Source organism: Parasteatoda tepidariorum, chromosome 10 (genome assembly GCF_043381705.1).
Source record: "Parasteatoda tepidariorum isolate YZ-2023 chromosome 10, CAS_Ptep_4.0, whole genome shotgun sequence".
Taxonomy (NCBI): Eukaryota; Metazoa; Arthropoda; class Arachnida; order Araneae; family Theridiidae; genus Parasteatoda; species Parasteatoda tepidariorum.
This window is the reverse complement of record NC_092213.1, coordinates 35,940,411-35,957,716: the sequence shown is the minus strand read 5'-3', so window position 1 is coordinate 35,957,716 and position 17,306 is coordinate 35,940,411. Positions and strand designations below refer to the sequence as shown.

General features: G+C 31.6%; 1 protein-coding gene across 1 annotated transcript in view; it reads left to right on the top strand.

Annotated features, from left to right (window-relative positions):
• The window catches only part of LOC107453783 (cytochrome P450 4C1), a 30,615-nt gene extending 16,100 nt beyond the window's left edge, over nt 1-14,515 (top strand). The window contains exons 7-12 of the mRNA XM_016070732.3: nt 167-293; nt 2,277-2,471; nt 3,700-3,873; nt 3,956-4,022; nt 7,508-7,687; nt 12,805-14,515. Coding sequence (XP_015926218.3) covers nt 167-293; nt 2,277-2,471; nt 3,700-3,873; nt 3,956-4,022; nt 7,508-7,687; nt 12,805-12,971 — 910 coding nt within the window. The 3' untranslated portion in view covers nt 12,972-14,515. The remainder of the gene's footprint in view (nt 1-166; nt 294-2,276; nt 2,472-3,699; nt 3,874-3,955; nt 4,023-7,507; nt 7,688-12,804) is intronic.
• The last annotated feature ends 2,791 nt before the right edge of the window (nt 14,516-17,306 follow it).

The following is a 17,306-nucleotide window of genomic DNA, read 5'->3' as shown; positions in this document are numbered from 1 at the left end:
ACTGTTAGTCTATATTATAATGGAATTGATCTTACATTAAAATGTTTCTCTTACATACAAGTGACTTGTTAAAAGATTAACTACCTGTTCTCTTTTAAAATTCATTAATGTTTACAGAAATATTTTTTAAAAATTTTTTTATTTATTAGTTTTGTTTTCCTTCTAGAATCGGGAATATATTTTTATTCCGAATCCTGAGACCTTGGCTTTACCCAAATTTCATTTTTAAAATTACACCATCTGGTAGGAAATTTTTCAAAAATGTAGATGTTATTCATCGCTTTACTAGAAAAGTAAGTGAATCATTTACCTCTCTCTCAGTTTTTTTTTTGTTCATTCCTAATTTTACTCTCTTTTGTTACAGATTTTTTTCCTCTTGATTAAATATTGTATTTAAATGTATATGCGATTTAATGTGGATTGTGTTTCACACAATTCAACTTACGTGTGTTACATACAACACATCATATATTGGTTCCGATTATAATTTTCCTCGTTTAATCGAAGCAGACCAAAGATGAGTCAATAGAACTAGCATTTCAAAAATTTTAATTTTCTTTAAAATAAAAAGTACGATTTTTAAATTGCCCTTTGTATGAATAAAATACTTATAGTTTCAAAATTATTTATGGACCAATGTTTTATCTCATTCATTTAACACTAGGTTTACGGGACGCATCATTTTGACGCATTTCGAGTTTCGTAAGGAAAATTATAAAACCCGTTTGAATTTTTATTTTATCTCTTGTAATGACTTTTAACCATTGATCGAAGTAAATATATATTGAAGTCTATTTTCTTCAAAAGCGTTGAAATATTGAAATTCTCTATGTGGTAGTATACCTATCTCTACGGATATGCGTCAATTTGACGCGATCATAATTTAGAATCACATCAATAATAAGTAGGAATGTACCGACACTACTTCGATTCGTTTTCCGATATCGTTATCTCAAATAAATCAAGCGATAAACAATAAAAGAAAGAACAAATGCAGAATGTCAAATTTTGGCGGTTTCAGTTGCTTAGTTCGAGTATTGAAACATAAAATACCAGAATATTTCATAAATATATATCTCATATCTTCATTTTTTTTCTTATAGTATACAATTACATTGGTTTCTAAGTGCAGAGAGGCCAACTGTTCGGTATAAGCGAAAATAAGTACATTTTGTAAAAACTAAGTACATTTTGTAAATTGACTTGATAGGAATTTGAGCGAAGTACCTGCCCGCGGAGCGGGCATCTCACTTCTTCATCTGGTCATTATGATAGTAATTGTGACTATTGGCATGGGTTGTGAAGTAGTTAGAGTGGTGGCAATGTAGCCTCTGTAAGAAACTTACAGTCATATCTGAAAATTGAATTTTAAGGGCTGAGCATGTGTTTTGAGCTGGGAAGGTCCCATTAGTCTAAAAATTATGTACAGCATTTTGATATATATATTTAGCATTAATAGGATATGATTATTTACATTAAAAAATTATGTACAACATAATGAATATATATGGCATTAATAGGAAATAAAAGATAACTTATTTACATTATATACAGAATCGAATAAGTGTTACTCTGTTAAAACGACGACCCATTTTGTAAATATAAAGTGGTGAATTACATAAGCCTACGAATTATTTAGAAATAGTGGTGGACAAAAATCTATTAAATTGAATTTATTACATTAATCATAATTATATGTATTCTTTCATCTGTCAAATTGACGCTTGTTCGTAGAGATAGGTATATAAGAAACGTCCGTAAACCTAGTGCTTACAGCTTCTAAAGTATTCGTCCCATTATCTCGCCTCATTCAATTCAGTTTGAAAAATTACATAGAAACCAATGCATTACCTGTTAAATGTAAATGTTACGATCCCAAACCACTTTTTGTATATAGACTCCTGATAACTACACGACCTATTGTCGCTGGGTCTCTTTTATGTTGGGTCTTAACCCAAGTAATATAAGTTTCAGCTGTCCTCCCCCCATTCATCAATATCCAGCGCACGATGTCCTGCAACTTTTTACCCTTTATTAATAAGCAGATACTTAACAGTTTACTTCGTGTAAGAAAATATATATATATATGTTCATTTAAAACTCGGTAAAGGGAATAATATTTTAAAAAAAGTTTAATTATTGAATAAGTTACAGAGAAGCATTTGTTTGTTCAGTAAAAAAACTGGAAAATTTCCTAGTTCAATTTTAATGTAATAACTAGAACTAGTTTACACTGGTCAATATGACACACTTATATCATACTATTTTCGTCATAGGTTATAAAAGAAAAGAAGTCTGAAATGTTAGAAAATAATCAATTAACGAAAGAGTGGGACGTAATTCTCAATGACAGTCCTTCAAATACAAAACGTCGCAGAGCTTTTCTGGAATTACTCTTAGAGCATCACATTAACGATCCATCCTTTACGGAAGAAGACATTAGAGAAGAAGTAGATACTTTTATGTTTGAAGTAAGTTTAGGTATATAGTATTGTAGATTATTACGAATATTTATTCTAGTATTTGAATATTTATTCTAAGCTATATTAGGAATTTATGGATGCAATTGATAATCAATGTCGTGAAACTTTTGTTCATATATGGTCATAAAATTATTAGGTTTAAACTGTTTTATTCTTTCTCGAACAATCTGATGTAGATTTAACGTATAAATTCACCAATGTTACTTTTGAAATGTCATTAACTAAACAACGAAGTTCACTTTTGAACCACTTTAGTAAAGATATTTGTTTCACTTTAAAAATAAATTTCAAGTTCAGTGCATAACTTCAAGCTGTTGCACCTATATCTGATAACCTATTAACCGTGGTGACAATCGTCGTAACTCTAGAAATTTCATTTTACAGTACAGGAAGAATAAGTAAACTTACCTAGATTCGATAATCTAATAATTAAGAACATTCAATGCAATATCAACCAAAGAGAATAGAAAACATAAGTAATTAAACCATACTTCTATCTGGTTTTCAGCATAGGTGTTTACCATTTAGTGTTTTGATTGTAAAATACACATTGTCTTGAAATAATTTACACAAAAATATATATGGCTCAGTGATTCATGGTAGTCAACGATATTTTACTTCTCCAAAAAACAAACTGAGAAACTTTTTTAAAACCAGCTTTTTCTCTTTTCCGTGAGAGTTACAGCCCTGATATCCCTTTAGTTGTTGACAAGTGGATAAATCACTTTTAACAACTACTAAGAAACAATTTAATTGATAAAAACTACATTGAGATATGACGTTATTCTCACTAATTTACGATTTTCTCTAACGATGGACACTTTCAGAATGCATTTTCAAAAGCTCATCTTTTTACCTATAACTATTATTACAATCTCTACCAGACTAGATAAAATATTATAGTATAGTGTTATATAGATGACCATATAATAAGATTAATTTTGTTCTTGAAAATCCTTATTAATTTTTGGCCAATTTTGTATTGGATCGTTTGAAAAGACATTCATTAATTTAAAACGAATAAAAAGTGTCAAATATTAAAATAATTAATAATAATATTCATTGGTGTGTAACAAAAAAGCTAGGATTATTAGCTTTTAATGATGAAATAAAATATATTACATGGCATCGTGTACAATTTTATTATTTTGTGTAACATTTGTTTTAAAACATTAAAAAAGGGAATCAGAAAGTTTGTATTAAAATTTATTTTTAGGGACATGATACAACAGCTATGGCAATTTCTTGGGCATTATATTTCGTTGGACTAGATAAACTCGTGCAGAAAAAAATTCAGGAAGAATTGGATGAAATATTTCAAGGTGATAATGAAAGAGAAATTGAACGTGATGATTTAGTGCGTATGAAGTACTTGGAGTGCGTCATTAAGGTATAATTAAATTTCAAGACTTTAATATCGAAATATTAAAATTTTTAGAAAATAAAATTAACTTTTTCTTATTTTGATCTAGGAGACTCTTAGATTACATCCTTCAGTGCCTTTCATAGGTAGAGAAGTTAGAGAAAACTTTAAAGTGTGTAAGTGAGCAAATTATTTTTCTAATAATAATATCTATCTTCTAAGCTAGAAATAGAATTTATGTGTGCCCGAGTAAGGTCTAGTTTGTCTTGAATTAGAGCATTTATCAAAAGTAGGCTTTTTTTTCACTGAAACACAATTATGTAGTCCTGCAAATCGGAATCTATTACGGACAGTTTGTGTGGTGACCTATAAATTCAGATGATAAATAAATATTAGTTATTTTTAACTCTAAAATATTATCAATAATTTTTATAAATATTTAATTTTACATTTAAACCTTTATTAATTTTCATTTATTTCAATCCAAATAATTTTGGACAATATGGCGTGTACAAACACCTGTTTTTTTTTTTTTTTTTTTTTTTTTTTTTTTTTTTTTTTTTTTTTTTTTTTTTTTTTTNTTTTTTTTTTTAAGTTTACAAATTTGAATTGCAATTTATATTTTGTAAAATAGATTAATGCATAAAAGAAATCGAGCCAGTCGTTGACCGTTACGCTTTAATTCTTTACTCAATTGTCAAAACTGTTGATGAGGTCAACACTCAACAGCAAAAATTTTTGATGAAGAAACAGGCAAATTTCCTAGCCTAGACATTCTGTGTAATGCAAAATTACAACCAGGTAAGTATAAAATATGATTTCTTCATATTTATAATTAGTATTGGTTGAAACTTGGTATAATCAGCGAGTACATATTTCATTTTGTTACCTCGATTAAATAAAGACAAAAAATTTGCTTTGTCTTACTCTGAATTTTTTTAACGTGCTTTGAAAAAAATGGCAGTCTTTTATGATATTTTTAAAATAAACTTTAGTATTTTTCTGGACCATATTTTTAATTTATACGGTCATTTATTAAACTGCAAACTTAGTGTAAACCAAGATAAAATTCTCGAGATTTATTTCGAACACCAAACCATGAAGTTCAAGATATTTTGTCATTTCTAAAAAAATCCCATGTATTGTCTGTATCCATGTATGTCTGGTATCAAACCATTAGCTACATTAAAAAAGGGTATGGGAAGCAATATACTTGGTCCTTTCACTCCCTGTATACTTTTCCTTTTATGCATTACTTCATACATTAATTTAATGGTTTCTTATTCTGTTCGGTCTTCAAAAAGTTAGTATATTTTATGCTATTTGCAATGAATCCTTGGTGTTTGCACCAAGTGCTACCTTAATACCCATTAAGTTATGTTGAATTTTGTATGCATGGTCGTGCTACCAAATCAGCATGCTGCAAATACCTTCAACGCATGTTTAGAATTACGCCCTTGAGAAATTCCTTTCTCAGCAAGTTTGATGTCTTCTTCCTCAAAATGCTTCATATAAAGATCCATTTTCCATCCTTTTTTTTCCAAACCATAATCCCTCTCAAAGTACATTTTGAAAACTTACCCTAGGTGGAATTGCTATAATTATTACCAAAATCGATCATAAGGATCCTTTAGCGCTGTTAAATACAGCTAGACTCGTCTGAAAAATTATAAGTAAAAAACAAAGATTCAGTCTTATTTTATAATTTTCTATTCAATTTTTCAATCATTTATGTCAGAAATCTGATTATGCAGGATCATGTTCTTGTTAAAATCTTGAATATATGGTATGCTAATTATGCCAGCTTTTATCCTATTCTTTATTTGAGCTTCAAGTGAGATACTCATAAAACAGGATGACTTTTGTACATTACCGGTCTGAACCTTATCTCCACGGGTATTACCAAATTTGTAAATTTATTGTCAATATTTAAAATTAATATGTATGACATTTCTCTCGGATAATTAAATATTTACTATTTCTTCATTATTGCAATTAAATATTTCTAACCAGCGTACATATTTGGGTTGATTAATTTTAGTCAATGATAATATTGGCCGTTTCAATTAGACTAAAAATTGCAGTATTTGATACTTGGAATCGTAGAGAAAAACCAATTAACCAGTTAAGATATCTTTTTTACACGTGTACATTTTCAGCTGATGTTTTTTATAGAGATCTCCTTGCTGAATACCATCATTAGTGACAAAAATGTCCTCTTCATCTGAATCATGGAAATATCTTCTTCGCGCCAATTCTGAAAATAGACAAAATATTTTAACCCATATTTATTTACATACAATCTAATTTTAGAAAGATTTATTTATTGAACCTACAATTAAATTTGTCTTTCAGCTATAAACAATTGGGAAAATGAAATAAATAATAAATTGCATGATATTAAACCTTCAATAGAGTCTTATAAATGTCTAAACATTAGTCGAAAGCACGAATTATATTAAATCGATTGCGCATTGGTCTCACTCGAATAATCCATAAACATATTTTATTAAACGAAACGAACCCGCACCCAAATGTTCTCATTGTAGGGAACCGCTTACTATTAAACATATTTTAACCAAGTGTAACAAATTTAAAACACAGAGACAACGCCCTTTGGATAGCTTTAATCCAATATTGTCTTAAGGGACATTGGTTTTTACAAATCAATTGAGCTTTAACTTATAGCAGAATGTTTCTTTTAAAACAAGTTGTAGGTGCGGTATGACCAAAACTGGCTTTTGCACCAATAGTTCTTAATAAACTTAAACATTGGGGAGAACCGCTCACTATTTGACATATTTTAATCCAGTAAGACAAATTTAAAAACCAGTGACAACTCCATTTTGGTAGCCTTAATTCACTACTGACTTTATTAATTGGGAATAAACCCTACAACAACATTTTTAATTATATCAGGGGCATTGGTTTTTTCATATCAATTAAGTTTTAACTTATAGCAGAATGTTTTTTATAAAATAAGTTGTAGGTGCAATATGACCAAAAATTCTTAATAAATTTAACTAAACTGAACCAAGTGGTGTAGTGAATCGCCATACAAATATATAACATAACTCTTTGTTCTTGATGTTCCAACTGCTCCAAGAATGATCTTTTACATTACTTAGTACACTTTCGACTTCATTTTTGGTAGTCAGTAACACAATTAATTGGAATTACAAAAATTTTATTAAATAAAAAAAATTGATTAAAAAAATTTGATTAAATAAAATTTGATTTCTTAGGAATTATTTACCTCACCAAAACTTAATACTCTACATATCTACCTGAAACAATTCGGGTTTTACAATTTCATTTAGTTCTAACTATAACCGAGTTGACAAATTTTTAAACTAGTTATTTTAATTTTGGACTAGTTGCTGATTTTAAGCTAGTTGATCTGATTGTAACCAAGTTACAGTAATTTAATCCTAGTTTTGGGCTCGGTATAGCCAAACCATGGCCTTTGCACCAAAAATTTACTTCAATCAATCATACATAATCTTTTGTATGTAACTTTATATAAATGCATCAACGTAACTTAACATCTTTATCTATTACAGCAACAGAAATTCCACATTTACTAAAATAAGTTTATATAATGATGTTATATTTAAATATTGTATATTGATATGTGATTGCTTTCTTTCTTAATTTATAGTGGACTACGAAATCGAAAAGGGGAGTGTTTGCTTTATATTTCCATTTATGCTTCACAGAGATCCCGAATCATTTCCTGATCCAGAAAAGTTCGACCCTAAAAGATTTTTTCCCGAAAACATAACTGGGAGACATCCATATGCCTTTGTGCCTTTCTCAGCCGGTCCAAGGAATTGTATTGGTAAAGTCATGAATATACGCATACAAACAATTACAATGAAAGAAAAAAAATTTGTCCGTCTATCTTATAATTCCAGAACCGTTTGTGCTGAAATCACAAAATGTGAATAGCAAGTGCTAGAGACAGGCGGTCATATTAAGTTTATGCATGGGTGTCATCATGCTGGTCGGAATTAATTTTCGAGTAATACATAATATGCAAGATTATGAAGGAAAAGTAAAATTTATTAATTCTTTTTTAAACTTTAGATATATGTAACACAACAATATATTTTAATTTCATTTAAAAGTTATATTTTATTGTTCTCCATCGTGTGGTATGTATCAAAGCAGTTACCAATATGAAGCCCTGGTTTTCGAGAACACGTGTCGCAAAAATAATTAGTTAAGCGTCTTCCGCCTTTAATTTTTCTGTTTGAACATACAAAACAATCTTTACATCATCACAGTGCCGCAATATTTGTAGTTTGTTAAGCTGTGGCGGATGAGAGCAGACATATGACTGTAAATTAAAAAAAAGCGCTGGTGGTTGAGAGTAGGGTAAAGATGTATTTGACGATAGCGAAATTTGCGATTTTTATTTGGCACAATTCCTGTTCGCGCGGAACAGCGTGCAAACAGGAATGGCTGCCAAAACATAATGAAATTTCAATATAACATTGAAAAATTGCAATCAACACAATATAAGCAAAATTAATAAACCCAATAAAATGCATTGCGAATCGAAATAAAAATTAATAGAGTAAGCACAGTAAAAAAAAAAGGGAACAAAAATCGACTTACTTTAATTAGCTTGAATATCCCCACATTTAGGTACACAGAATTCTCTAAATTTATCAAGTCCCTTTTTATGACTGATGTTATTGGTATGGGCCCCGGTTTCCGGATCCTTAAAATCCTCAGAGTGGTTTACTAATAAGTGTACGAAGCCGCTCTTCGAAAGACAGTCTTACGACTTCCAGCAATCGGACGTAATCGTTGTAACGGGTATTTAGTTGAATTATACTCAACAAAGTTTCTTTCGTACGATCTGGAACAACTTAAAAAGCACCTTCTACTCTCTCTTTCAACATCACCGAACGCCCACTTTCCTTCCACCCGTTTACACCTGTTGTACTTCCGTTTTCCAAATTTACTTTCGTCTATTTCTGTAATCATGCCAGGTCCCCCAATCATTTCATGCTTTCGCGTACATATATCCACACAGACATCATCATCCTCGACAGTCCTGGGTGGACCCTGGCTTTCTCAAGAAGACTGCACCAGTCCTTTCTTCTGCGTGCCACGGCTTTCCAGTCTATGACCTTGATTGTGGTAAAGTCCCTTTGGAGGCAATCCGCCCATCTCAGTCGGGGTCTGCCTCTCTTTCTAACTCCAGTTGGCCTTGCCAAAAAGGTTATTTTAGTTGTTCTGTCATCGTTCATTCTTACAATGTGTCCGACCCATTTCATGCGCTGGATCTTATGGTACTTCAGAATGTCCGGTTCTCTGAATATCCTGTAAAGTTCAGATCCACACAGACATCCTCACGAAAATTCTTCCAATCCGTTATAATTTTATCATTGTTAATATTGAGTTCCGTTTTAATCATTTCGCTATTAGCTTCATACACCCACATTCATGCAAAAATTAAAATATTTGTTGTTGTTGTTGCCTATCCTCATAGATCTGACATCAGTCAGATCAACTCCAAAAAGTTGTTGACAGCCAGAAAGTCGATGACAAATAAAATATATATTGTACTCAAATGACTCTCCTCAAACCACGACCCCTTTCTAATGGATCGTTTTATGTGGTGAACCTTTCACACTACAAAGGCGTCTGATCGATCTTAACGTTCGACCAGAGACATATCTTTCGCGCAAACGGAATTTATACCGATTACTAATTAAACCTTCATCCATACACCAGTCAAACACTGCTTTTTTTCCATTGTTGTTCAAATCGTACAGAAACTTAAGATTTATCTTACTTCCCGAAGTCATTTTCAGGACCAGAAGCAAAATGAACCTTCCAGTCGACATCCAACATAGAAACTAACTGACCTCTGAAATTACATATACCGTTGAACATTCAAAAATAAGGCTAAAATCTAAACCAAACAGAATCACGATGGGGTTTCAAAACAGAAAAAAAAACAATAGACGTTCCCATAAATAAAACAACATCGCCCAGCTTGGCGAGAATAAAGGGGCACACTCAAATATAGTCTAACCGAGATTAGACATACAAACCGTAAAGGGTTAGACCTCGATCCTAAAAATCTTTTGCAAATTTAAATTTGTCTGAACGATAAATTTTTATCGTAAGTCAATATTATAAACTGCCTGTGATTTTGATATTTCAATTATTTAAAAATTAACTTCAGTGATGTGTGCAAGCTTATAGCTCTATTTAATCAAGATCTATTTTCACGGAGAGTTTTGCCCGTTTTTTAGTAGTTCTTAGATTTATCTCATGTCAGATAAGCATAACCAAAATAGACATGGAGTGACATCACCATTTTAGTAATTAGAAACCAATACTTAATCCAGGAGTTCCCTTGCCTTCTGGCTTGGGTTCAAAGTTACAAGGCTACGGAGTTGAACATTGGTAGTCGCAAACCCAAAATTAGATCAGCAGTTCAACGGCGATTATAAAATAAAATTAGTACAAATTATCAAATTTAATTAAGCAATACTACTTGTTGAGTGTGGCAAGAAATATATCCTATTTCTTCCACTCCCTTCTATATTTTATTTAACCAAATTCTTAAGAGAAATACAAAAAATTTCTACATATTTCTAAACCTAAACTAGAGTTCTATTGTACAAGTTAAAAGTTATTGAAGACATAAGAAAACGCTTTTACCTAATTCTAATACAAAAATTATCTCATTCTTATTTCAAAACGTAACTCTAGTGCTAAAAATAGTACAGCAATTTTTTTTTCTAGACGAATTCTTCAATACTACTTTTTACACTCTGATTACAATTTCTTCATTAATTTTACGTCCCGCAGTGGACTGATCGTTAAGACACGGTTCCCAGCAGATCACCGAAGTCAAGCATCACTGGCTACGGTCAGTGTGCGGGTGGGTGACCACTTGGATCAGTCTGCGTAGGGACCGAGGGTGTGCGGTATTGGTCCTCGTTAAACTGTGCTACCGTAAAGTGCTCGACTTCGCGCGCAGGTCATCGGGCTACCGAAGCGGGGGTGCCCCCTCCGCAGAGGATCAAAATTGTGATGGCATGTCTTCGGATCATCCTCCGGGATGTTTCCAAGACCGTCGCCAATAGCCCATTGTGAAGCTCCAGTGCGACGTAAATTAACAACAACAACAAAATCATTAATTTTACTTTTTTTTTTGTTTCAAGCGGGATCTATTACCAAAATTAATAGCGAGTTTTTATTCTTCGCTTCAACGAATATAGGAATATTCCCCATCAATTTTATTTTTAAGGACAAAACCTAGTTCCTTGTTTTAATCCGCACTTATTAGCAGAATTAATTAAACATCATCGCCGTGTATAATAGTAGTATTACGATATTTTGCGGTTTGTGAAGGAATAAAAAAGTTTTCTCCATTTATTTTGCTGTTTAATACATTTTTTTATTTCAATTCAATATTTATTACCAAAATAATTAAGCATCTTTGGCGTCATTAATGGTTTAATGAATTGTTAAATTTCTCCTGAATGATTTTATACCATTTATTTAATTTTCTTTTTTTTTAAATTCATCTACCGTTTATTTTTACTTTTGTAGCAACACTGAGCGATGAAATGTGCGATGTTGTGACTCTTGATTTTATTATTGGCGAGTGTTGGGCGCAAGAGATCTGGGATTTCTTTGTACTGTTTTTATTGTTGATATAACAGCACCAATAGAGGACAATGAAGCGATGCCGTCGATTAATTTACGATTTCTACTGTCAACCAAATGGTGAAAGTGAGACTAAAAGTCGATACCTATTATTGGTTTAATTACGTCAGCTATCACGAAAAGCCAATTGAATGATCTTCTTAGTCCTAAATCCAGATTTAGTAATTTTTGTCCATAAGTCTTAATTTTGGTTCTTTTTGCAGCGAAAAGTTCCAGCTTCGCAACAGACCACTTTTCTTTTGGTAGTGGTGGAATCCCAGAAATTTCAGCACCTGTATCGATTAAAAATTGAGTTGCACTCTCCTTGTCGCGATTAAAAAGACAACACAAATTTATCCCGGGGATCTAGTTTTCCCGTAAGGGGTTGGTTTTGTTTGGCCAATCGCAAGGTTTATTGCACTTAAAATCTCTTTCACCTAATAACATTTCTGCTCGCGGTAATCGACCATGCCAACCTTCATCTAACAATAGGTATTTCATAATTGTATGAAGTTAGCATGTCTTATATACCAGTGAATTGATGTTTAATTTTCGTAGTGGTAGTTACGCCACAATAGTCCCCTATTAGAATTTTATCAGGGATAGAATTCGATGAACGGATCTCACTAGTTGCTATACTTGTACAAGACCGGGAGAGCTGTTTGTTGAGTGCTGAATGTGAGAGGTGTATTAACATCACGTCGTAGCTTTCGTTGTTGCTTCAGTGTTGCATTTTGCAGTCACAAGTAGCAAGTCAACTATTCAATGTGGACTATCCATCGAAGTGGGCGTTACTGTGTGATCATATCACTACCTGGTCACCATTGAAGGTGTTAATTTATGCTGAATAATTTTCCCTTCAATATTTTTCAATCATTAACAAGAATACAAATAGTAAAATAAATGACGACAGGAATAAGAGAATAACACTAGCAATTTTACTTTATACACTTTTTGGAACAGCAACAAAAACATGATGACATTCACGACAAAACAAATATATATACAAGGGATTAGAAATTAAATTAACGAGGGAACATAGAGGACGCTACATGTGTTTTGTGATGATATTTGTAGTTTGTGACCCCGAAAATTTTTTTGAGTGTCGTGTAATGTTTCTGTACAAAATATTTAGTAAACAAATAACAAATGCGTATACAAATAATCTCTTTCGCGAGCTCTAAATGTATTAACTACTTCAATACTTTCTGAATGCCAATTTATTTTATTTAAAAGCATATTATATCTGTTATTAAATTTCCTCAATGTTTTCAGGTCAAAAATTTGCTTTAATGGAAGAAAAGACTGTGCTCGCAAACATATTTCGATCTTTTGAAGTATCATCCAAAGACCCCAGAGACAAAGTCAGTGTTACTCCTAGTCTCGTCGCTCGGAACCTTGAACCACTCATGCTACAATTCACACCCAGAAATACAAGATGAATTTCAATTAGGACAACTATTGCTGGATAGTACTTTAAAATGGCAACAAAATGTCACTTATCAGGTGAGAAACGGATTTAAGACGGTACTGATGTATTTGCGAGATCGATTGTAAAGATGAAATTCATTTTGCGAATATTTAACCTTCTCATTAAAAAATAAAAAAATCTATGTATAAGAGTTTCGTGCAATTCTGTTAACGGTTCATCTATTGCCAATATAAGTAATTATATATTTTACTCTTTATGCATTACCTGACAAACTCAGACCTGTACTAATTCGTAAAATGAATGAAATTTTCTTGCTTGTATGCATTGATTCATGTTTTTTTTACTTTGTAAAAGGAATAAGTAAATAAAAAACAAACAACACATGATAAATTAGGAAACAATGCTTGCATGTACTTAAAAGACAAGTGAAAATAAAAAAAGACTAGTTGAATAAACTATGATTAAAATTTAATGCATTGTTTAATTGTGTACTAGCAATAGTTTTTCTTTTCTGATGTAGTTGTTGGCGATTTTTTCATGCAGAAATATATTGAACCCACCTAACTTCGCGATCTCTTCGGAGGTATTGCTCGTAAAAATTGATTGGCGATGACTCATTTGTAGACCAGTGCTCTCAAAATGACACAGTTCAATCTATACGTTAAAATTTTTATTTTAAATGCATCTTTAAATTTGTTATTTTTTAAACTATTATATTTCACATTTTAAGTTTTTTTTTTTTAGCTTTTCGAAAAATAGCCAGAACATGTTATTTTTAAAATCATAATTATTTTTTATTAAAAAGTTACTATCATATTTTGGGTTGCTACATTGTAAAATGTATCATCTTTAAATAAACGCTGGTGCAACAACCCTCTGTAAGTTAGTTATCATTTCATATGATTGTCTTAAGTACGTAACGTTGACGTTTAAGTCATGTATAGCATTACATTGCAGTGATGCTATTGCATAATATTATTTTCATATTACATGTGATATCAAAGTTTCTTCATTCATACTTGATTCTCATTTTAAAATCTTTCATTTAAATTGATTTTAACTACCACTACACGTTAATTAGTCTAAAGTTATGACTATTGTACTCTGAAGGTTACTCAAGCATAAATTGCTTGCTTGCTTGCTTATAAAGCCACTTCAATTAGCATTTCACGACCACTAGAAAAATAATTTTTTAATAACTGCAGAAGTAGGCAGGTACACTATTTTACCTACGTTTAAAGAATCAATGCCCTATGCTCCCACCCTGTATGAATGTAACAATTTCTGTATTAACTGAATATGCAAGTTATGATAATATTCAGTATTTGTGCTTAGTCATATTTATTTATATTTTGTTTACATCATGTATTTCGAGCTTCATTATTGTTCTGGGTTTGAATTGTATTTTTTTGTTTTGAATGCCATGTGATTAATGATTTATGCACTTCTATTCTTTTAAGCACTGTTCATATGACAAATCAAATATTTGCTGTGATGTTTGAATAAGATTTGTTTATAGTAAGAGGGCATTTAATAAATTTATGTGTGACTGTTTTTTTTATTCATTTCATTTCAATAAAACATGCGAAAAACATAACATTTACAAATTTTAACCTTTTTTCAAGATACTATCATTTACACAACTTCCACCTTGGTTAGATGTTCCTTTACATGTTGTCGATGTTTTTAAACAACACTCAAAACAGAATACTTACCCATCATATATCAAAAAATATTTCTTGCACGTCGAGACAAATATAAGGATTTTGAAGCTATTTTCACTGATGGGTCAAAATGTATTCATCATGTGGCATCAGCTGTAGTCTGTAACGGTAGCAAACAAGTTTGAGAAACTACATCATTTGAGTTCCGTTTCTACCGCTGAATGCTATGCATTAATTTTAGCTTCAGATTTTATTTCCGAACAAAACTATAAACAGTGGATAATTTATTCGGACTCATGCATTGCAAAATCCTATTACCAACCCTCATTCGATCATTAATAACATTTTACAGTTATGTATAAAGCTGCATACAAAATATTTTAAAATTCTCTTCTCTTAGATTCCTGGTCATATTGAAATCTCCGGCAACGAAAAAGCGGATACCATAGCAAAACTAACTCATATGCATTATCTAACTCATTTTGCAAAATAAATGAGTTAGGGAAATGAACAATAAATTACATGAAATAAAGCCATCCGTAGTACTTTACAAATTTCTAAACTAAAACAGAAAGCTGGAAGTCCTCATTGATAGATTACGCATTGGTCACACTAGCCTAACACATAAACATCTTTTAAACGGATCAGCACCAGTTTGTTCCACATGCCAGGAAGCTTTAGCAGTTAAACATAAATATAGTATGTCAGTGTCCGAAATTTAAACTCATAAGCTGTCGATACTTTAATTCTGATATTCCCAATTTATCAACTTTAGTTGGAGAGATTTCTCATCAAAATCTTATACTTTACCTCAAGGACACGGTATATTTTCCTCTTATTAAAGTTTTACATTCGGACTAAAAACAATCTTACCATTGTAACAGATTTTAATTCGGTTTAGCTAATTTTAACCTTATTATCCTGTTTTTAATCTAGTTATTTTGCTTTTTACCTGGTTTTAGGCGTGGTATAGCCAAAAACATGGCTCTTGCATCGAAAATTCATATCAATCAATCCACTTATTTTAAAATAAAATAATGGTCCATCACAGCCTAATTTCTTAATTAAAATCACTCGCAGATTGAATAGAAATAGTATACATTTAGATATAGGGTGGATAATTTTATGGCATTGCATTAAAACAAATCAGTATTTTCATAAATCTAGTCCACTGAAAAATATCAATCCATCATCATCGTTACAATCTTTGTACTAATGTTTAAAAATTCTTCAAGTAATGTAATTTAAGTTTGCTTTTTTTTTTTTTACTAGGGTTGACTGATTTTCTTTTTAATTAGATGTTTGCTAGTGCAGTTTGTCTTTTGCATAATGCATTAAATATGTAAATACTTATTAACGCTTATATCTATTATTTGAGTAAATAGGAATTTCGCTACAGTTAGAAATAATTTTTATTCATACCGTTTCTGCAATATAATGATTACAAAATATGGTGATTGTTAATTTCTTTCCTTATATTAACAAAATCTTATTAAAATAGTTTAAAAAATCAGGTTAAGCATCGGGTGTCGCCGAAAACGAATCAACACTTCAAAGAATCTAGTCCATTGAAATATATCTGCCAATCACCATCGCCATAATACTCATACTTAAAATTTCACTTAATGTTATTTAATTTATCCAAATAATTTCAGCGAATAACATTAATCTAGACGTTTTTGTTTCACTAAAGCTGAATAATAATAAAATAAAAAAGTTATGGAAAATTTTAAAAAAATTTTATGTAATTCACATTCTTTATTATTTATTAAATAATTAAAAAATAGACAGTAGTGTTGATATCTTTTCTCAATACTTTTATTCTTTGAGTAAATAGGACCTTTGCTAAGGCAAAGAATTATTTTTTTAAGTATATTTAAAATGTAAATGAACGGCAGTGTGGCGAGAGTTCGTGAATAATCACGTGACTACCCGTTTCAGATGAAAACGAAAGTAATCGCTTTTTAATTAGAAATAACTTGTTATTTATAAATATGTCTTGGGAGTTTCGAGAGATTCTGAACGCATTAATATTAAATTGAGAAATAAGTTTTCCGCAAAAAAAAAAGAAAAACAATCTTGTAAAATGATAAATACATAATAAATCTGCAAAGCTAATGAGGATAGTAATCTTCATTCAAATCAACAATGGTCTGTCAGCGTTTTGTCGACTTTTCAATCCCTTCTGCGGAATACTCTGGCATTCGCGAGTTCAGAAGCGTCCGACCTCATTTATGACCTCGTCATTCAAATGGAAGATTGTATCATCAAGATGCAAATGTGAAAACAGATAGGTATCCGAAGGTGCTATGCCTGATTCGTATGGTGGATGTTGCATCAAATCCCACTCCAGCGTGTACCCCTGAGGGGGTTTACCTTCTTTAGGTAAGCACAGGGAGTCACGCCCCGGGGTACCCTAGTGATCTGTCCTCCCTTCGTTTTCCTCTCCCTTTACTCCTACTTTCCCCTTTCTCTTCCCCCTTGTCGTGGTTGCCAAATTTACTGGTGAGGGCTTGTCATCTGTGTTTGATTACCACTCTGTTGTGTTGGACATAGATGGGAAGAGACCACCCGCGTGTTTGCCGTGCGTGGAGACCCGTGTCCCTGGAAAAGGGGATCCTGGCAGTTGAGGGGCATCTTGGTACCCCAATACACTGCTTTGGCCCGTGCTTCAGGTAAAC